Genomic DNA, 22,077 nt, shown 5'->3' on the forward strand with positions numbered 1-22,077 from the left:
ATGGGAAATGACAGTGTCAGCTGTGGCTCAGTGGGTAGCACTCTCACTTGAGTCAGAAGGCTGTGGGTTCAAGTCCCACTCCAGAGACCTAAGCACATAAATCTAGGCTGACACTCCAATGCAGTGCTGCACTGCTGGAGGTGCAGTCTTTAGGATGAGACATTAAACCGAGGCCCCGATTGCCCTCTCAGGTGAATGTAAATGATCCCATAGCACTATTTCGAAGAAGAGCAGGGGAGTTTATCCCCGGTGTCCTGGCCAATATTTATCCCTCAATCAACATAACAAAAACAGATTATTTGGTCATTATCACATTGCTGTTTGTGGGAGCTTGTTGTGCGCAAATTGGCTGCTGCGTTACTCACATTACAAGAGTGACTACACTTCAAAAGTACGTCATTGGCTGTAAAGCGCTTTGAGACGTCCGATGATTGTGAAAGGCGCTATATAAATGCAAGTCTTTCCATTTTCTTTCTTATTGTACAATGCTGAAGTATGATCTCGGTGCTGCAGAAACTACAACCATATTTGTACGGGACTGCATTTACTGTGGATTCTGACCACATTCACTTGGTGCGGTTATCTTCAACTTGTGTCAAATATGCCATCTACTGCAATAGAGCATTGCCCCGCGTAATTAAAGGTGGCACAGAAGACTGGCGCAGGATGAAAGAGTCATGACGGCTGCTGGGAGAGCGGGCACAGACCTGCATGATGTGCTGCCTGTGGTCGCAAACCAGCAGTACGTTGAGGGTGTGGAACCTCTTTCGATTGATAAAGATATCGGCTGGTGATAGGGGTCATGCAATCAATGGCACCTTGCACCATGCCTCACTTCATCTATAGGGAAAGAAATGTAGATGTTATTCCTGGTGCAGGGAGCCTTGGTGACTTCCCTAACACAGAGCCCGTGGCATAAAAGTTAAGGGTGATGGTGACCTTGCCAGCCACAGGCGGTTGTGGCTACAGCAGGTTACATAGATTGCCAGTCAGTCTAGATTGTGCTCATCTTACTGATGCTTGAACTCACCACCTGATTCTATGCTAAAAGTGCTGCCCAGCTTACACAAACGGTGGTTCCTTAATAAATCGGATAATAAGGAAGACATTTTAAAATTGTACTGAAATTTACTATTTCATAAATACTGAGGTTGTGCTTACATTGGATTACATAGGATATACAGCACAGAAACATGCCATTCAGCCCAACCAGTACATGCCGGCTCCACTTGAGCCTCCTCCCGTCTTTCCTCATCTAAATCTATCAGCATAACCCTCTATTCCCTTTGTAAAGTCCTGTCCCCTCAGTACAGATTCACACAAGGCATGTCGTGAAGTCAAGGTCACTCTGGACCTGCACCTTTATTTCACAGCTCTGGAATGCTGCACTTGCCTGAGACCTGTCCTTATATACCTGTCTCTTGCAAGTGCACCCCTAGTGGTAAGGTATACTGGTGGTTACAGGTCATATCTTATTACAGTCATGTATAGCATGTTAGGATACAGTTATATATAATAATGTAAGATACATGACACCCTTCTCCCTCATATGCTTGTCTATGTGACATAGCTGAGTGAAAGCCCCCTTGGTGAAGCAAAGGTGCCTCCTGCACTGCCCTTCAGTAAAGTTGTGGGAGGAGAAGTGCTCCCTGAAGACCCTCTGAGGATATGGCTTCCTGTTCAGTGCCCTCTTTTGCCTCTGCCCTCTTCTGGCAGCTTCTCCTGCTCGGTGATTTCTTCCTTGTTGTAAGTCCCTCGTCCTCCAGCATCCCCCGGATCTGCAGCCCGATTGTTTGTGAGGCAAAGAGCAACAATAGTGCAAAAACCCCTCTCTCTGCTGACAAAGCGAGCTTTATAGAGTGATACAGAAAAAGATACACCTAGACACCAAGCTGCAGCCAGAAATACTAAACCAGCTATTAACCTGCAAGTACTTCATGACTTTAAATAGCGCTGGCGAGGGGTCCTTCATGCCATTGAGTGCCATGTTGTGCTGTGCGAGGGCAGCAAGTGGCAAGTGAAGAGCTCGGGTGATCCACAATGAAGAACGGGTCCTGTTAGAAGCACAGGACCCTAATTAAAATATATTATTCTCCACTTAGAACGCTGCTGCTGCAGCCTCCTCTACCAATATGGCGGGTGTCGCACGTCTAGCCGGATATGTGTGCACGCGCTTTCTGCCCGCCATATTGGGGACTTGGTCTTCCAGGCCAGTGAGTTTTATCAGGATTCTTTTTGTGATAAGAAAGGGTTAACCGAACATTACTTAATTCCCGTGTAATTAAGCATGAGCATAAATTGCAATTTTCCTGTTTAACTTGTCTGAAATACAGCATGCGCTATAAAGAAACAAATCAGAACACCCGACAGAGAATGAGGTCAATTAGCAAGGCCAGAACATTTAAACAGCATTGAACAGCGAGTTAATCTCTGAAATAGTGTATGTGAACCCAGTGCACTTGCTTAATCAGTAAACGCTGTACAAAATGAAGGCTAGAAGATAAGGAAAACCCAGTGATCAGGCACTGGAAGGGCTGCTTGAGGGAGTTAGAGAAAGGAGGGACAGAATATATGCCAAGGATGGCCACACAGTCCCACCTCCTGAAAGTGCCTAGTGCAGCAAGCAGGAACGGAAATTGCTCAAAGGGTCAATACTGTCTCCAAATCACACAGGATCTTCCAGGGAAAAACGATGACATCTCAAAAAATCTGCAAAGATACGTCTAACTACAATTATGCATGACTAACTTATGAAAACAAGGAGCCAGCACTACACGATGGACCTATTGGCCTTCTGTCTTGTAAACGTCTGTGGCTCTGAGCACCTGCTACAAGAAAATCAGCCCTGGCAAACTTCTAATCCTATCCTGTTTAACACGCAAAAGGATGTTAATCAATGCAGTACTGGCATGAGAGAACCAGGGCCGAGCACAAATGTGTTTGGGAAAGACACAGGTAGGATGTGCAAGTGCCAACTTGCGTACACAACAGCAATTATTATTTTCAAAAGGGGTTCACAAAAGAGATACTTGCCAGCCAATCTAGCAAGATGGTGCCAGTTCAATTTGAAGCATGCAGTATGCTCTGAAGCTGTGAAGTTGCATGGAACGGTCAATGTTTTATGTACTATTAATATCTCAATACGATCATTCTACTTGCAGATCATCATCATCATCATCATCATCATCATCATCATCATCGGCAGTCCCTCGAACAAGGATGACTTGCTTCCACATGAGTTCACAGATGTTTCAATGAAGGACCCGATGTTCCAGTCCTGAACTCCAATTGGTGGAAGATGCCTGTGTGTGGATTTTTTTAACGTGTGGTAACTGTTGCACACCAGCCACCACATGCGCTTGACAGAGCTTGGCCTTTACCCAGTGGCAAGGATTAACCAGGATGACTGGAGACCTGCTCTGCTGCACCGACCTAGTGCGCATCGTCATGTATCACAGCACTGGCCTACATTATGGCCCGGAAATTGGGGTCGGAGGCTTCCCGCGGGCAATTGCCTCCGACCTGAAATATTTCTACGAAGTTACCTGGTGAATGCCTTTAACTGACAGGAGCAGTGGCACCCAAGACCAGTCACACCCTGCCAGAGGTTTAACAGGCTCTGCTGCAGTACCTGGGACCTCAGGCGACACAGTGGCCGCTTATAAATAAATATTGCTGTCTGAGCAGGATCTTCTGCGTGAGTCATTATGTCCATGAAAACACAATGCAAGGTCTTGAGGAATATGGAGAAAAGGCAGACTATTTATATAGCACCTTATCACATTCTCAGGACATCCTAAAGCTCTTCGCAACCAATTAATTATTTTTGAAGTGCAGTAATTCATTGTGACAGCCAATCTCCATAAGATAATAAGATGAATTACTAGTTAATCTGCTCTTAGTGATGTTGATGAAGGGAAGAATACTGGGAGAATTCACTGCTTTTCTTTGAACAGTGCCACCCACTGAACCAAACGGACGGAGCTTTGTTTTGACACTTCACCTGAAAGAAGGCACCACTGACAATGCCTAGATTATGTGCTCAAATCCTGGATTAGGTTTGAACCCACAACCTTCTGATTTGGAAATTAGAGTAATACCAATTGATAAGATAATGTTCTGGATTCCCACAACAGAGGAAATAGATTCTCCATCGAATCCCTTTATCATTTTAAACACCTCCATTTGATCACCCCTGACCTTCTAAACGCAAAGTAATACAGGTTGACCCTCCCTTATCCGGCACCCTCAGGACCTGGCCTGTGATGAATAATGGATTTTGCCGGATGAGGGGAGGTCAGCCCGAGGTGGAGGAGCGGGGGTGGGGGGAGAAGAGGGGGAGGTGGAGGTTGGCAGTCCGAGCGGGCCCGAAGTGTCGGCGGCACCAGCGGGAGGTCTGCGTGGCCCGAAGAGTCGTCGCGGCCCGAGAATGTGGCCCGCCGGCCCGACCCCCCCTCCCCCGGAGGGAGCGCTGAACGGAGGAGCAGCCGGCCCGAGGACCGTAGCTGCAGGTGTTCCAGCAGGGCAACGAGGAGGAGGAAGCCGATAACCCCGGCATCGAGGAAAAAGATCATATTGGCGAGTACCCTGCAGGAATTTTTTTTTTATATATGTTCTGAGACCGGTCGGGGGAGTGCGGCGGTGTTTCGGGGCTGGCTGGGGCTGGCAGTGCGGCAGCGAGAAATGCCGCGGTGGTGGGGCGGGCGGATCTCCAACAAATTGATAAACAACAAATAAATAATCATTTAGAAAAATAGATCATCACAATCGCGGGAGTCGACAGGGAAGGCAGGGTTTCGACGGGCTGTGTTCTGCACATGCGCCACTCGGTGGCCGGGAACGGTGTCGGACGAGGGGTGGTACTGCCCTCATAATTTAAGCCTGGTATCATTCTGGTGAATCTCCGCTGTACCCCTTCCAATACCATTATATCTTTCCAGAGGTTCGGTGCTCAAAACAGACCATAGTTCTCCAGATAGGGTCTGACCAATGCTCTGTAAAATTGAAACATCACTTCCTCATTTTTGTATCCTAATCCCCTTGAGATAAAGGCCTTTTTGATGATTTTTTTGTACATGTACTAGCTTCTCGTGATTTGCACACCTGAATTGCATTGCTTCTCCACAGCTCCTAATCTCTCACCATTAAGAAAATATTCCACTGGTCTGTCTTAGCTCTAAAGTGGATGACCTCACACTACCCCACATTGAATCTTTGCCCACTCACTTAATCTATCTAAATCCCTTTGCCAAGTTCCTGTTCTAATCTACATAATTTACTGCATCTCTTTAGTATAATCAGCAAACTTAGATAAACAGCTCTCTATTCTTTCATCCAAGTCATTTTATACATATATCAAAAGCTGAGGCTCCAGTACAGAACCTTGGGGAATACCACTTATCACATCCTGCCAATCAGAGAACATACCCTTTATCCCTACTCTCTGCCTCCTACTCCCCAACTAGTTACCGACCCATGTCACAAGTTTACTTCCAATTTCATGTGCTATGGCATGCTTGAACTAATGACAGATGAGATGGCTTGCTCTCAAGACAATGCCACATCCAAGCCATCAAGCATCCCTACAAGTGACAGTGAACGTGTAAGATAACAAGCAGGACCAAACAATTATTGGACTTTGTCCTTTCAGATGCAAGGCGATCAGAGTAAATAAAAATGGAGGCCCATTGCCACTAGAATCCTGACAGGCTGCCAATGGGGACCTACAGCCAGCGAGATCATGTAATTCTTCTGTTCTCGTTGGATGTCACATGTTGAAAACAAATAAAAAGCACAAGGCGAATCAGGCTTTTAATATTCACAGAACACACAATGGATTAAATAAATGCAATACACGATTCCTCTATGGTGCTGCATGATTGGCTAGTATAAAGCAGGACCTGGGAACAGATGGTAGTGCACAGAAAAGTGTCTAAGAAAGCAGGTTGGCGAAGCTTATTTTGGATATAGGGATTGCAGGTTTAAGAAATGGGGCACCGATTGCTGTTTTTGGAAAGTGCTGAGTTAGTATCTGGTGCACCATTCTTCCTTGCTGCACTAATGGCTCAACAGTTAATTCCTCATTGTTGCTTTTATTTCCTTGCACTTTTTAAGACGATGGCCATATCATCACCATCATCATAGACAGTCCCTCGGAATCAAGGAAGACTTGCTCCAACTCCAAAAATGAGTCCTTAGGTGACTGAACAGTCCAATACGGGAATTACAGTCTCTGTCACAGGTGGGACAGACAGTCATTGAGGGAAAGGGTGGGTGGGACTGGTTTGCTGTGCGCTCTTTCTGCTGCCTGTGCGTGTTTTCTGCATGCTCTCAGCAATGAGACTCGAGGTGCTCAGCGCCCTCCCAGATGCACTTCCTCCACTTAGGGCGGTCTTTGGTCAGGGACTCCCAGGTGTCAGTGGGGATGTCCATGGCCATATCATGCTACCATAAACACTATGTGCATAACCTGGTCAATATGAGCAAAAGGGCATGGCAAGTATAGAGAGAAACTTAGCAGATCTTTCATACCAGCACTTCCTTGTCCATCTTGTTGCAGAGTAAATTTTATTTTAATGCCATATGTAATTTTTGCATGGTTTACATAGGATTTACGACACAGAAACAGGCCATTCGGCCCAACCAGTCCATGCCGGCCTTTATGCTCCACTTGAGCCTCCTCCCGTCTTTCCTCATCTAAATCTATCAGCATAACCCTCTATTTCTTTCTCTCTCATATGCTTGTCTAGCCTCCCCTTAAATAGCATCTATACTATTCGTTTCAATCACTCCCTGTGGTAGCAAGTTCCACATTCTCACCACTCTTTGGGTAAAGATGTTTCTTGGTGACTATCTTATATTGATGGCCTCTAGTTATGGGCTATTTCCTACAACTAGAAACATTCTCACTGTATCCACTCTATTAAAACCTTTCATAATTTTAAAGACCTCTAATAGGTCACCCCCTCCGCCTCTTTTTTCAAGAGAAAAGCCTGTTCATCCTTTCCTGATATGCATACCCTCATATTTCTGGTATCATCCTCGTAAATCTTCTCTGCACCTTCTCCAGAGCCACTATAACCTTTTTATAATATGGCGACCAGAACTGCACGCAGTATTCTAAATGTGGTCTAACCAAGGTTCGATACAGGTTTAGCATAACATCCCTACTTTTCAATGTTATACCTCTAGAAATAAACCCTAGTGCTTGGTTTGCTATTTTTATGGTGTTGCTAACCTGTGTCGCAACTTTTAGTGATTTGTGCATTGTACTTCGAGATCCCTTTGTTCCTCTGCTCCACCTAGACTCGCACCCTCCAAGTAATAAGTGACCACCCAATTCTTCCTACCAAAATGTAATACCTCACATTTATCTGTGTTGAACTTCATTTGCTATTATATGTCCATTCTGCAAGTTTATTAATGTCCTCCTGTAATTTGTTACTGTCCTCCTCAGTGCTGACTATCGCCCCCAATTTGGTGTCATCCGCAAATTTAAAATTGTGTTTTTGATTCCAAAGTCTAAACTGTTGAAATAAATTGTGAACAACAGTGGTCCCAGCACTGATCCTCGTGGAGCACCACTACACACCTTCTGCCACTGTGAATAGCTATCCTTTACTCCCACTCTCTGCTTTCTGGCTTGAAGCCAGCTAGCTATCCATTCTACTACTTGTTCCCTGACTCTGCATTTTTTGACCTTGTTCATCAGTCTATTATGGGATACCTTATCAAAGGCCTTTTGAAAATCTAGATAAATTACATCTACTGCATTATCATTGTCTACTCTCTCTGTTACCTCTTCAAAAAATTCAATGAGGTTGGTCAAGCAAGACTTTCCCTTTTGAAATTCATTATTCATTATTATATTTTTGGTTTCTTCTATTTTCTCCTTTAGTAGGGATTCCATTATTTTTCCGACCACCGATGTTAAGCTGACTGGTCTATAATTCCCTGGGCATGTTCTTCTCCCCTTCTTAAATATAGGTATTACATTAGCTATCCTCTGGCACTACACCTTTTTCTAACGAATTATTAAATATGTGTAGTAATGCCTCTGCTATCTCTTCCCTCGATTCTTTTTAAAATGTGTGAATGCAATCCATCTTGATTGGGGGGTTTATCCTTTGAGTTTTGATTGGTTTATTCAATATATCCCCTTTTTCTATTTTAAATGTATTTATCTCATGACTAATCTCATCATCCAACGTCATATCCATCTGTTCTATCTAGATAAATTACATCTACTGCATTATCATTGTCTACTCTCTCTGTTACCTCTTCAAAAAATTCAATGAGGTTGGTCAAGCAAGACAGATACTGAAGCAAAATAATTATTTTATATTTCTGCTATCTCTCTATTGTTACCTGTGGTATTATCCTGTCTATCCCTTAATGTCCCTATTTCCATCCAAACCTTCCTTTTTTTTTATTGACGTGCCTGTAAAATATTTTACTATATGTTTTATGTTCCTTGATAATTTAATTTCATTGGGCTAGATTTGCCAAAAAATCAGCCAGCGCCGGATTGCCGCCCAAAATACCGCTAAGATTTTAAAATTAACACCGTGAAAAATTCCATTAAAAAAAAGAAAACATCCCGCCCGGCGGAAAAAAAATGGACCTTACACCCCGATTCTCGGTGGAAAATGGAATCTTGGGAGGTTCTTAAACAAAATGGACGGTAATTACTAAAATTTACACTGAGGCTGCGGGTTGGGCTGAGGAGGAGAAAACACAAAAAAATATTTTTTCCAAAAAGGTAAAATAAAAAACATTCAGAAAACATTCTCAGGACCCTTTTCACCTTAATCACCAAGAGAATTTTAAAATAATTATTAAAAACCCATTAACTTACCTTTTTTTTTGCAAGACTACTTACCTACCGCCCAGCACCATCCAGCTCCCGCTGCTTCTCGTGGGCTTTTTTTTTTCTACTTACCTACGGGTCTCCGCTGAGTCAAAAATCGGGCGATGGCGGTCTATGGACAGTGCTCGCTGGCAGTCCGCTCCCCAACGGTATTTCAAAACGGTCGGTGGAACTCTTTGTGGAGATTTTCGCCGACCCGATTTTCGCCCAAAACAACCAAAACGGCTGAGAAACCGGACGGCAAAGCAGTGGAAATTCTAGCCCATAGTTCCTCTTTGCCTTCCTAATTGTTATTTTGACTTCTCTCCTAATCTTTTCGTATTGTCCCTTATACCCTACTGTCTATGTACTTAATGTATGCCTCGTTCCTTACCCTCAATTGTTCCCGTTTGGCTTTATTCATCCATGGACTCTCAAAAGTGTTTAATTTGTTCTTTCCTTTAGCAGAATATATTGTTCCTACACTCTGTTGAACACCATTTTAAATGTTTCCCATTGCTGTTTTGCATTGTTTTTTGCCAATATTGTTGCCCATTTTATTTTCCCAATTTCTAATCTCAGCCCCTCAAAATAAGCTTTTCTTCAATCTATTACCCTGGTTTTTGTTATACTTATGTCCTTCTCAATTATCATCTTAAAGCGCATTATATTATGATCACTATTGCCTAGATGTTCCCCTACTTTTACTTCTCTTATCTGCTCTGGTTGATACCCCATTAATAGATTCAATAGTGAATCCTCCCTTGTTGGGCTTTTTACATATTAGATTAGAAAGGAGTCCTGTACAGATTTGTAGGAACTCCATTCCCTTATCCCCTTTACCTACAATTAAAAGTTGTAGCCACAATTAAACTGGTACTTGAAATTCCCCGCCTGGTGCTTTGTCAAGAATTCACACAAGGTAGGATATCGTCTGGGCACTCTGATGTTCCAAATGCTCACAGTATGTTTAGTATGGTTTTAAATGAGAAGGATGCCCACAACCCTAAGGAGACAACAAGAGATGGGACAGCCCTCCTAACCCAAGAAATTTAAAAGTGTATTTGAGGTTGTGGGCCAAAGAGAGATTGTGCCAGTCCAGTAAAGCTAGCATCCTCTTTGACTAAATCTTTATGTTTCCTTCCAAACTCATTTAGCGCCAGACAGATTCAACACAACTAATGCATGGCACACAACGTGTTTTCACTGGAAACATAGAGACATAGAAAATAGGTGAACGAGTAGGCCATTCGGCTGATCATGTAACTTCAGTACCCCATTCCTGCTTTCTCTCCATACCCCTTGAGCTCTTTAGCTGTAAGGGCCACATCTAACTCCATTTTGAATATATCTAACAAACTGGCCTCAACAACTTTCTGTGGTAGAGAATTCCGCAGGTTCACAATTCTCTGAGTGAAGAAGTTTCTCCTCATCTCGGTCCTAAATGGCTTACCCCTTATCCTTAGACTGTGACCCCTGGTTCTGGACTTCCCCAACATTGGCAACATTCTTCCTGCATCTAACCTGTCCAATTCCGTCAGAATTTTATATGTTTCTATGAGATCCCCTCTCATTCTTTCAAATTCCAGTGAATATAAGCCCAGTCGACGCAGTCTTTCTTCATATGTCAGTCCTGCCATCTCTGGAATCAGTCTGATGAACCTTCGCTGCACTCCCTCAATAGCAAGAATGTCCTTCCTCAGATTAGGAGTCCAAAACTGCACACAATATTCAAGGTGTGGCCTCACCAAGGCCCTGTACAAGTGCAGTAAGACTTCCCTGCTCCTATACTCAAATCCTCTCACTATGAAGGCCAACATGCCATTTGCCACCTGCTGTACCTGCATGCCAGCTTTCAATGATTGATGTACCATGACACCCTAATCTGTCACCATTCAGATAATATTCTGCCTTCCTGTTTTTGCCACCAAAGTGGGTAACCTCACATTTATCTACATTGTACTGCATCTGCCATGCATTTGCCCACTCAGCTAACCTGTCCAAGTCACTCTGCAGCCTCTTAGCATTTTCCTCACAGCTCACACTGCCACCCAGCTTAGAGTCATCTGCAAACTTGGAGATATTACATTCAATTCCTTCGTCTAAATCATTAATGTATATTGTAAATAGCTGGGGTCCCAGCACTGAACCGTGCGGCACCCCACTAGAAACTGCCTGCCATTCTGAAAAGGACCCATTTATTCCTACTCTTTGCTTCCTGTCTGCCAACCAGTTCTCTATCCACGTCAATACATTACCCCTTTGTCCAAAGCTCCTTCCTGCCTCATGCTAACCCACGTCCTTTTTCTCTTTGTTTAAAGGTCTCAAAGATGATGTCGCTCACTCCCGCGATGCTCAGGGAGCCTGTTTATCTCATGAGTGTCCAGCACACACTGCTGATCATTCAGGAACAAGCTTAGATATCTCCACCTCAGAGAGTTCAGCTTGCCAGAGTCAGAAGGTAACATATGGTGAAGCAAATAGAGCATGTGATTGTAAGTGGAAGTGGCAGTAAAGGAACAGGAACCAGTTAAGCAGTGACCCAGCCCCAGATGTTCCTCAGGGGCAACAGGAAGTGTCTCTTACTTTATGGGAGACTGCAGTATAGAAGGGACCTCAATGAGCAGAAAAGGTCATGTAGTCCTTTGAGATTGTTTGAAGCACCCTGCATGGTAAATTGGAAAATCTGCATAAGTGAAACTCTGACATCAGTGCAACAATACAAGAAGATTCAGAAATCTGCATGGAGCTAACAGCAACTTCATTGGAATCTCTGGGGAAACCCCCATGGACAGAGCTCCAAAGGGTAGCCGCAGTTTCTCTCATAAACCGCTGGCATTGTGGCTAATGAGACGTGAGGCTCAAATTTACAGGAGCGATCCAATTTTAACTCCGGGCCCGTTATTGGTGGGGGAGTAATGGTGTGTTAGGCCTGAGGTATTTTATTTCCCGGGCTTCATTTAATTCCCACTAGCTGACCTCCCACACATTCTGGCTTCTTAAACATTTCCATCCTCATTGATGGTAGAGCCCAGTAAGTGAGTGCGAAAAACAAGGCTGAAGTGCTTGCAATCATCTGCAGACAGATGTGCCAAGTGGATGATCCTTCTCGGTCTCCTCCTAAGGTCCCCGCCATCACTGATGCCAAATCAATTCAGTCCATGTGACATCAAGAAATGGCTGAGTGCACCTGGCACAGCAAAGGCTATGGGCTCAATTTTCCCCAGTGATTTGCGCCGTTTTTTGGGAGCAGGCTGCTCTTTTTGGCCTAAGTTGAAAAACCAGTTTCCCCAATCAATTTGCACCAGCGTAACTCAGTTAGTTACAATTTTTTTAGGTCAGTTTTTTTTTCAGCCAAAGGGGGCTGGCCAGTTAGGGAAGTTTGGCCAGCTGAGAGTTACTCCAGTTCTGCTTAGGCCAGCGTATGTGGCCTCTCCAGAAAAACCTTCTGGAGAGTTAAGGAAATCAGCGCAGCAGATGCCCGGACACACTAAAAGAATTGAAAAATACATAGCAGCAACTTACCTTCAACCCCGCCCGAAGGCTGTCCGGTCCCATTCTCAGTTTACTCACTCACTCACACAGGAGAGAGAAAGAGGAGGGAGAGAGAAAGAGGAGAGAGAGAGAAAGAGAAAAGGAGAGAGGGAGAGAGAGAGAGAGAGTGAGTGGGTGGGTGCAGGGACCGAGAATGGGACTGGACCGGGAGAATGGGGACTGAGAATGGAACTGGACCGGGAGAACTGGGACCGAGAATGGGACCAGACCGGCAAGCCCTTCGGGCGGGGTTGGAGGTAAATTGCTTCTGTGTTTTTTTCAATTCTTTTAATGTGTTGGGAGCTGGCTGTATATTTCACTTCGCAGCCTCAGCTCACATTGCGTCCCTGCCAGGGTAGCCCAATCTTTTTGGCGCAGATCAAGGCTCAACCCCCAAAACTAAAGGTCGGGTTACGCCACGCCAAAATGAAGAAATCCAACGGGGAAACGTAAGAATTTTTTGGGGGCATAATTAGGCCCCCAAAAAATCGGGTATAACTCTTCAAGTACGCCAAAAAAATGCTTTGGGGAAAATTGAGCCCTGTGACCCCTGACAATATCCTGGCTGTAGTGTTAAAGACCTGTGCTTTAGAACTAGGCTTGCCCCTAGCCAAGCTGTTCCACTATAGCAACAACACTGGCATTGATCAAATGTAGAAAATTGCCCAGGTATGTCTTGTCCACAAAAAGCAGGACAAATCCAACTCGACCAATTATGAGCCCACTTGCAATCATCAGCAAAGCAATGGAAGGGGTCATTAACCGTACTATCAAGTGACACTTACTCACCAATAAGCTGCTTATCGATGCTCAGTTTGAATTCTGCCAGGACTGCTTGGTTCTCGACCTCATTACAACCTTGGTTCAAATATAGAGATAAGGTGAGAGTGCCTGCCCTTGACATCAAGGCAGCATTTGACTAAGTGTGGAACCAAGGAGTCCGAGTAAAATTGAAGTCAATGGGAATCAGGGGGAAAACTCTCCAGGGCTGGAGTCATACCTAGCACAAAGGACGAAGACTGTGGTTGTCGGAGGCCAGTCATTTCATCGCCAGGACTTCGCTACAGAAGTTCCTCAAGGTAGTGTCGTAGGCCTAACTATCTTCAGCTGCTTCACAATGGCCTTCATGCTATCATAAGGTCAGAAGTGGGACTGTTCGCTGATGATTCCAAAGGGTTCAGCTCCATTTGCAATTCCTCAGATAATGAATCAGTCCATACCTGCATGTAGCAAGACCTGGCTAACATCCAGCTTGGGCTGTTAAGTAGCATCCGTGCCATACAAGTACCAGGCAATGACCATCTCCAACAAGAGAGAGTCTATCCACCAAACCCTTGACATTTAATGGCATTACTATTGCTGAGTTCCCCTGCCATCAACATCCTGGGAGTCACCATTGACCAGAAGTTCACTTGGATCAGCCATGTCTACTAAAGCAGGTCAAAGGTTTGGTATTCTACAGCGAGTGGCTCACCCCCCGACTCCCCAGAGCCTCTCCACCACCTACAACAACCAGCATTTATATAGCACCTTTAATGTAGTAAAACATCCCTTGGTGCTTCACAGTAGCGTTATCAAGCAAAATCTGACACCGAGCCACAAAAGGGGATATTAGGACAAGTGACCAAAGTTTGGTTATAGAAGTAGGTTTTAAGGAGCGTTTTAAAATAGGAGAGAGGTGTAGAGTCGGAGATGTTTCGGGAGGGAATTCCAGAGCTTAGGGCCTAGGCAGCTGAAGGCATGGCTGAGAATGGTTGAGCGATGAAAATCAGGATATGCAAGAGGCCAATATACAAGAATAAAAGGAAAAGTCAGGAGTCTGATGAAATACTTCCCACTTGCCTGGATGGATGCTACTGCAAGAACATTCAAGAAGCTCAACACCATCTCGAAAAAAGCAGTCCACTTCTTCAGCTCCTTATCCTATTTTTTATTCATTCACAGGATGAGGCCGTCGCTGGCAAAACCAGCATTTATTGCCCATCCCTAACAGCCCTGGAGATGGTGGTGGTGAGCCACCTTCTTGACAACTGAGTGACTTGCGAGGCCATTTCAGAGGGGCTGCAATGCGTACTAGCAACAGGATACACTACAGCAACCCACCAAGGTTTCTGCAGCAGCACCTCCTAAACCTGCGACCTCCACCACCCAGAAGGACAAGGGCAGCAGGTGCACAGGAACACCAGCACTTTCAAGTTCCCCTCCAAGTCATACTCAATCCTGACTTGGACATATATCGCCATTCCTTCATCGTCATTGGGTCAAAATCCTGGAACGCCCTATCCTGGAACTATCTACCCAACAGCACTGTGAACCTTCACCACACAGCCTTGCGAGCAACACCCACATCTCAAGAACAAATTAAAAAAGCAAATGCACCTTTGAAGCAAACTTTGAAAGGCCAGGGCAGCATTGCCCACTTTATATCGGCAAACAGCGCCAATGGAATGAACAAGTGAAGAAGGTGCTGACTTTGGCGCGGGACCAACTTTCATGAGATTGCTTTGAACTACGAGCTGTAATGAGGCTCTCACATAGTTGATAAGAGGCCTCCGGAAGCTCTTTGACTCACCAAATGTACTGTCACCTTGTCAATCGGGCACTCTCATCAGCCCAACCGATTCAGCAAGTCATACTCCTGGAATGTGCTGGTGCGCTCATACAGTGGATTTTCTCAGCGTGGTGGTCAGCACACAATCCCAGATATGGGATAGGAATGATAATGTAATATTGGCAATAGTCATTTCTGCTCTACAGTGTGTTTATCAGGATAGTCACCCTCTAGTATGTGTACTTCTGATGAAACACACTAATCACTCTCGAATATGTAGTCGTCACTCTCCAGTACATCGAATTAATGTATTTTGTCAGGATAGTCATGGTCTGCTATCTACGACAGTGATTCACTTGGGATAACGACTCTCCAGTGAATTATAATGCATGTTTTATTGGTACAGCCACTTCACAGTTTAAGACCTTGCATTTGGAAATGGTCCCTACCTGTTGAAGAGGTTGTTCCTGCTAACCATTCTGAGGAACCCGGTCGGATCAGTGGTGGAAGTCAGTTTATTATTCATCTCTTCAAACTGTTGGTCAAGAAGGTCTCCAGCCTCGCTGTCCGTCTCACTGTTCGAACACATCCTACCGAAAGGAACACACCCAAACTGCATCAGCTGGTAACATCACGAATGCACAACCAGTTCCTGAACATCCTTTACAAGACAGAAAAACATAGATCCTACACATTACTGCGAACCTTCTGTTCGATTATATCTGAGAGCTGCTGATTTAACATTTTTAAATTGCAGAACTGCTGCCTTACGTTCAGACAACTGGATGATGTTCTGTGGCTGTGATATCTGTTTCTCTGGTGGGTGAAAGCAGCTCACCATTAGGGGAGCTGACTGACACATACCTCCTGTCACATGCACACGCTGAATCTACATATATTCATGTAAAACTCTTAGAACACAATAGCAGTTTTAAGAAATTATATACTTTAATTAAAAATGTAAATGACCAAGCTCCCTCACTCTCTCTCAGTGAGAGGTTTGAGGGATTTTCCATTACTTTCAATGTGAATTCACAGCCTGTTTCTGTAAATGGGATAAGCCATAATACTCAGAAATATGCTCAATCACTTACTACAAATTAATTGTTTCTGCAGCAGGTAGCAAAAATTGCAGCCTTTTCACTTTTTGAAAAAAAGGCATTTACAACAACAATGTAAGGAGCATTTCAAGATATATTTAAAGTTAAACAACTGCAATAAAATGATGAATTTTGAATGAGAGAGAATTTTTGTTACTTCCGATACTGCTTTTCCTCTCTTTTGTAGACTTTATTCCTTTCATTGAAGTCTATAAAGACTCAAACACCATGCCGAGTCTGCCTGTGTTTATGTATACTGTATTTTTGTGTCTGTTGTATGTGTGAAAGTTTATCGGTATATGTTTGCGTGTGCGCGCGCGCGTGTGTGTGTGTGTGTGTGTGTGTGTGTGTGTGTGCGTGTGTGTGTGTACTTGCATGTGTATGTCAGCCAATAACTGCTGCCGATAACAGCTGCAAACAATCCACTAAATGAACAGAATTCAGCAAACTGTTAGACAAACAAAAATAAAGATCAAGTTCACATTTTGAAAGGCGCTGACCCCGAGAACAGCGCACAATAAAAACTTTCAAAATGTTCTCCATTTGCTTACACTGGCTTTTCTGCTTATTCAAACATTTTGAGGGAGGCAGCCATAGAAATTTAAAAGGAGAAAGACTTATGACATCACTGGCTCAACAACGGTGACTCTTATCGAATGCTATCATTGGATTCGCTTAAATATGAACCAAGTGATACTCGGCCAGGCCATTATGTCTTTCTTGCTTATTTTCCTCCTTCTCTCCAAAGGCGTGGTGATGGTTTCAGCAGCAGATGGGGTCATGCAGGGGCAGAGGCAGGCAATGTTTCAGAGCTGGGAGGAGGAAGTCTTTGTGAGGGGAGGATATGGGGGTGGCAAATTCAGCTCATGATCTAATAAGAGGTTGCGAACAGTCTGGCCGAACCCGACAGTCAGGGAGATGGATGGAATTGGTAGCTAGGGCCGAAGATGACGGCTTCAGTCTTCCCAATTTAGCGGAGGAAATTGCAGCTCATCCAAGCCTGGATGTTGGACAAGCAGACTGACAACACAGAGACAGCGGAGGGGTGGAGAAAAGTAATGAATAGGAAGAGCTGGGTGTCATAAGCATACATGTGGAATTTGCCCCCATGTCTGTGGCTGAAGTCGCCACAGTGCAGCGAATAGATGAGGAAGAGAAAGGGGCCAAGGATAGATCCTTGGGGGCTCCAGAAGTAACATTGTTGGGGTGGAAAGAGAAACCATTGCTGGAGATAGTCTGATTGTGATCAGGGTATCATCCCATCGAGCTGGCCAACAGAAGAGAGGCATTGAAGGAGGGTGGTGTGATCGACCGTGTCAAAGGCTGCAAAGGTCGAGAGGGATAAGTGCACAGAGGATGTCATTTGTCTCTTTGGTTAGGGCCGTTTTGGCGTTGTGTCAGAGAGTTGCAGGAAAGATGGGCATGGCTTTGGGAGGCAACACGCATTCAAAGACTGGAGAGGAAAAGTAGTTTTCAGATAAGGCAATAGTTTGCAATGACAGAGGGGTCAATGGTGGGCTTATTGAGGAGGGATTGATTATGGTAACTTTGAAGCTAACGAGACAGTGCCTGAGGCAACCATTTACAATGTCAGCCAGCACGGGGACCAGGAAATGAAGTTGGGAGGTCAGCAGTTTAGTCTAAAACAAATCTGCCTTTTAGAAACATCTGTGGGGCAAAATTGCCCTCTGCCTGAAACAGGGGTGCACCTAGTGATTGTTCCGTCTGCCCCAATACATGGGGCAGACAATACGGCGATTTCCAGCACTTTGGCTCTCATTTCCGGTCGGAGCGGTGTTAGTGTCAGGAGAGGGGCGGACGTGGGGGCGGGTCAGAGTGGCTGTCACTCCGAGTCATCAGCGCCCAAGAGGGGGGAGCCGGGCTGAACCCGTGGCCGCCATTGACGGGCCGACCTGGCAGTTGGCTGACAATTAAAATAAAATGGCGGCCGCGGCAGTGCGCCCTCCCCTTTAAGGGCGGACGCGCTGCCCAGCCACAAGAAGGTTCCCGCCAGTAAAAGCTGTCGAGGGCGCTGAGCGGCAGCCAATCCCGCGGGGCAATTTCCCACGTAGGGCGGAAAGGGGGTTGCTGCCGGTCAGTGAGGGGTCGGCGGGGCGGCAACACGGGTGTAGCGGAGACGTTCTCCGCCGGCAAAATCCACGAGGGCAATTTACAAAGTAGCGGCCCCTCTGCACCGACCGAGCGGTGAGTGCGTACCAACCTGTGGCCGCCAAAAGGGGAAATTTCGGCCCCCCTGGTATATTCTAGCTCCTGACCAGTTATGTACAATGGGATTCCCCCGAATTATACAACTGCGCACCGTTACTAAATCGAATACGGTATTGCATTTCAAAAATGATACTTAGACCATTCATCTACTTTCTGCAAAGATTAACTGCATCTCACTACAGCTGTGACACATCAGTCAATCTGATGCCTCACATTAGTCAATCCTTAAAAACAAAAAATAAAAAATAAATCTGTGGGTCTATCTGCCCATTGTTTATTTATATATTTTACTTTATACAGTTCCCCATCTGCTGGACTCTGTAAACTGACTCACAAATGAACTTCCAGCAACCACTCCAGTACCATTACTGAGTGACTGATGTGACCACTCGGGGCCCAACAGCTGCATGAGTGTCCTGTGAAAATCTCACATTAATCTATTAGTGATTATTTAAGGAGGGGTCACCCTAAGTTTATTTTATTTAAACGCATATACTTGACCAGATATTAATGTTTATTTTGTAAAGCCCTACAGGTAAAAAAAATAACTGCTGTCAACCCCGGAAGGAAGAACAACAGACTTGCATTTATATAGTGCCTCATTGTGTCTCTCAAAGCATTATTTTTAAATTCTGTGACTGTTGTTAGGGCAACAACTGCAGCAGCCATTCTGCAACAGTAATGTCTTGAGGATTGTAATAAGTTGAATGATCAGTTAATCTGTCTTTAGTGATGTTGATGGGGGTGGAATATTGCTCAGGGGTTCATGTACATAGGTCATTAAAAATGTCCATGGATTGGCACAATAAAAATGGTGATGGAATGCTGGCCTTTACATTTGGAGGACAAATACAAGGGGTGAGAAGTCAAGCTACATTTATACTGTAAGAATCAAAGTGCTCAGTAATAAAATTGATGCTGTGCATGTATAAATGTTGAAAGTGTAGACTATACGAAAACACAGTTTTGAAAGATTCAAAATGGAAGCTCTCAGACCTCCAGCATACTATTTGTGTATTGTGTTAATTGGAAAGCCATTAACTTAATCAAGGGATGGCTGGGCCAGTCCAGCAGACACATAAGTGAGGAGAGCCAATAAGGAACTGCCCTGGAACCAAGGTCCAATCCTGAGGCTTTCAGAGGAACAATGGACTTAAAGGGATCGAAAAACCCAAGGACAGACTGCTCTATCTCTCCTTCTTGCTTGGGCACACGGCAAAACGCCCGCTCAAAGACAAGCCGAAACAGCAGGCCGTGTGCTCAGCCAGCCAGAGGAAAGTGACGGAAACCTTTTTATAAATCATTATTGTAACATTGTATCTGTTGTAACTAAGTAAGATCCGTAGAATAGCCGATGACTGCAGATAAATATGCATGTGTGTGTGTTTTAATAAACTGTTCCAAATTGTTTTAAAAGAATCAGTCTTACTGTCCATTTAATGCCAGAGATTTAGAAATCTGACAATACAAAGCCCTGGTTGGACCACACCTGGAGTACTGTGAGCTGTTCTGGGCACCACACCTTAGGAAGGATATATTGGCCTTGGAGGCAGTGCACTGTAGATTTACCAGAATGATACCCGGATTTCACAGGTTAAATTACGAGGAGTGATTACACATCCCCAGAATGCAAAGGGTGACAGAAGTTTTGAACTCTCTTCCGCAAATGGCTGTTGATACTGGGTCAATTGTTAATTTAAAATCTAAGATCGTTAGATTTTTGTTAACCAAAGATATTAAGGGATATGGGGCAAAGGATATGGAGTTAGGTCACTGATCAGCCATGATCTCATTGAATGGCGGAGCAGGCTCGAGAAGCTAAATAGCCGACTCCTGTTCCTATACCCAGTATGCTGAGAACTCTGTTCTTCTTTGAATAGCATTATGGAATCTTTGACATTCACTTGAAAAGGCAGGCAGTCATGATTTAATGGGGCCGAAATTCAATGCAGCCAGAAAGTTGGTGGTGTTAAGGCCTTTTTTCCACAATTAGCGCCTTGGCAGCGGCCATTGGATTCAAATTCAGCTTTTTGACCACAAATGGTAATGTGGCAGCTGCCATTGCAGCACAGGTGCGAGGGAACGAGCGTATCGGTGCTGCTTTGGAGAGGATGGCCGTGGCTCTGCAAGAGTTGACGGAGTGTCTAAGTGCTGTCATATCTGGTGGCTTTCAGACTGTGGCTGCTCTCATGCAGTCTCAGCTGGATGCCCCCCGAGACCTGAGTGTTGCTTTCGCGGCTGGGTCCACCAAGGGCCACGGGTGACCACCTGGTGTGGCGCCCACAGCACTGACAGATTGGTGGTGGTGGTGGTATTGTGCCGCCCCTGGTGAGTTACTCAGGTTCCTCGGGCCAGGATACAGATAATGCGTTCCCTCCGGCTCGCAGCATTCCTGGCCCCAGAACTGTCACTCCACCAGTGCCTCCACGCATGGCCTCGCCCGAGCCAAGTCAGACTGAACCCTCCCAGGAGGGTGTTGACCAGTCTCCAGCCGGCCCTCCAGGGCCAAAGCTGCTCAAGGGCATCCGAGAAGAACATCTGCAGCTTCCACACAGGGAACACAGCAGCCGCCTCAGACCCATGAGGCGGTCACAGGAGAGAGGCGAAGTCGCAGGTTAGGCACACGTAAGATCATCATAGGCAGTCCCTCGAAGTTGAGTATGACACTAAAAGTGAGTTCTCAATGGCTGAACAGTCCAATGTGGAACCGACAGTCTCTGTCACAGGTGGGACAGACAGTGGTTGAAGTGAAAGGTGGGTGGAGAGCCTGGGTTGCTGCACGCTCCTTCCGCTGCTTGCGCTTGGTTTCTGCATGCTCTTGGCGATGAGACTCGAGGTGCTCAGCGCCCTCCCTGATGCTCTTCCTCCACTTTGGGCGGTCTTGGGCCAGGGATTCCCAACAGTCGGTGGGAATATTGCACTTTATCAAGGGGGCTTTGAGGGTGTCCTTGAAGCGTTTCCTCTATCCACCTGGGGCTTGCTTGCCGTGTCGAGGCTCCGAGAAGAGTGCTTGCTTTGGTAGTCTTGTGTCAGGCATGCGGGCGATGTGGCCCGTCCAGCGGAGCTGATCGAGCTTGATCAGTGCTTCGATATTGGGGATTTGGCCTGACTTTGGTGCGTCTGTCCTCCCAATGGATTTGCAGGATCTTGCAGAGGCACTTCTCCAGCGTTTTGAGGTGTCTGCTGTACATAACCCATGTCTCTGAGCCATACAGGAGGGCAGGTATCACTACTGCCCTGGAGACCATAAGCTTGGTGCCAGATTTAAGGTCCTGGGCTTCAAAAACTCTCTTCCTCAGGCGAGGGAAGGCTGCGCTGGCACACTGAAGGCGGTGTTGGACGTCGTCATCGATGTCTGCCCTTGCTGGGACGACCTTGGATCTAGCCTAGAGACGGTGGAGGTGGAACAGATTCCCGTTTGTTCGTGCTCGGAATTGAGATTTCAGTTTTCTCTCTGTGAATCTCGGCATCTCTATCTCTCTCTCTCTCGAGTTGTTTTCCCCCTTTTCTCTTTCTCTATTCCTAATCCTCTATTTCTCTCTCTCCCAATCAAATTTTCTCATTGTGTTTTTCATTCCCTTGTCTCACTTCTAGCTCTTCTTTCTCTTTTGCTCCATTCCCTCTCCCTCTTCTCTGTCCCTCTCCTTCCCTCTTCCTCTCGCCCACCCTCTTGAGTGCAGATTTTGTGCTGAACTCCTCCGGTCCATTGACGTGGCTCCTAGACTTGTGACTGAGAAATGCGAAGCTGGCTCCAGGATCTCGCCCCGTCAGGAGCTCGCTGATCTCCCCCAGATGATCTCTTACCGGACTTCTCT

The 22,077-nt window shown here is 45.5% G+C and overlaps 1 protein-coding gene across 1 annotated transcript in view; it reads right to left on the reverse strand.

Moving 5' to 3' along the window:
* ttc28 (tetratricopeptide repeat domain 28) overlaps positions 1-22,077 on the reverse strand; it is an 842,907-nt gene that overhangs the window by 119,538 nt on the left and 701,292 nt on the right. Inside the window, exon 13 of the mRNA XM_070886369.1 lies at positions 15,383-15,523. Within this exon, the coding sequence (XP_070742470.1) occupies positions 15,383-15,523 (141 nt within the window). The remainder of the gene's footprint in view (positions 1-15,382; positions 15,524-22,077) is intronic.

Source organism: Pristiophorus japonicus, chromosome 8 (genome assembly GCF_044704955.1).
Source record: "Pristiophorus japonicus isolate sPriJap1 chromosome 8, sPriJap1.hap1, whole genome shotgun sequence".
Lineage (NCBI taxonomy): Eukaryota > Metazoa > Chordata > Chondrichthyes > Pristiophoridae > Pristiophorus > Pristiophorus japonicus.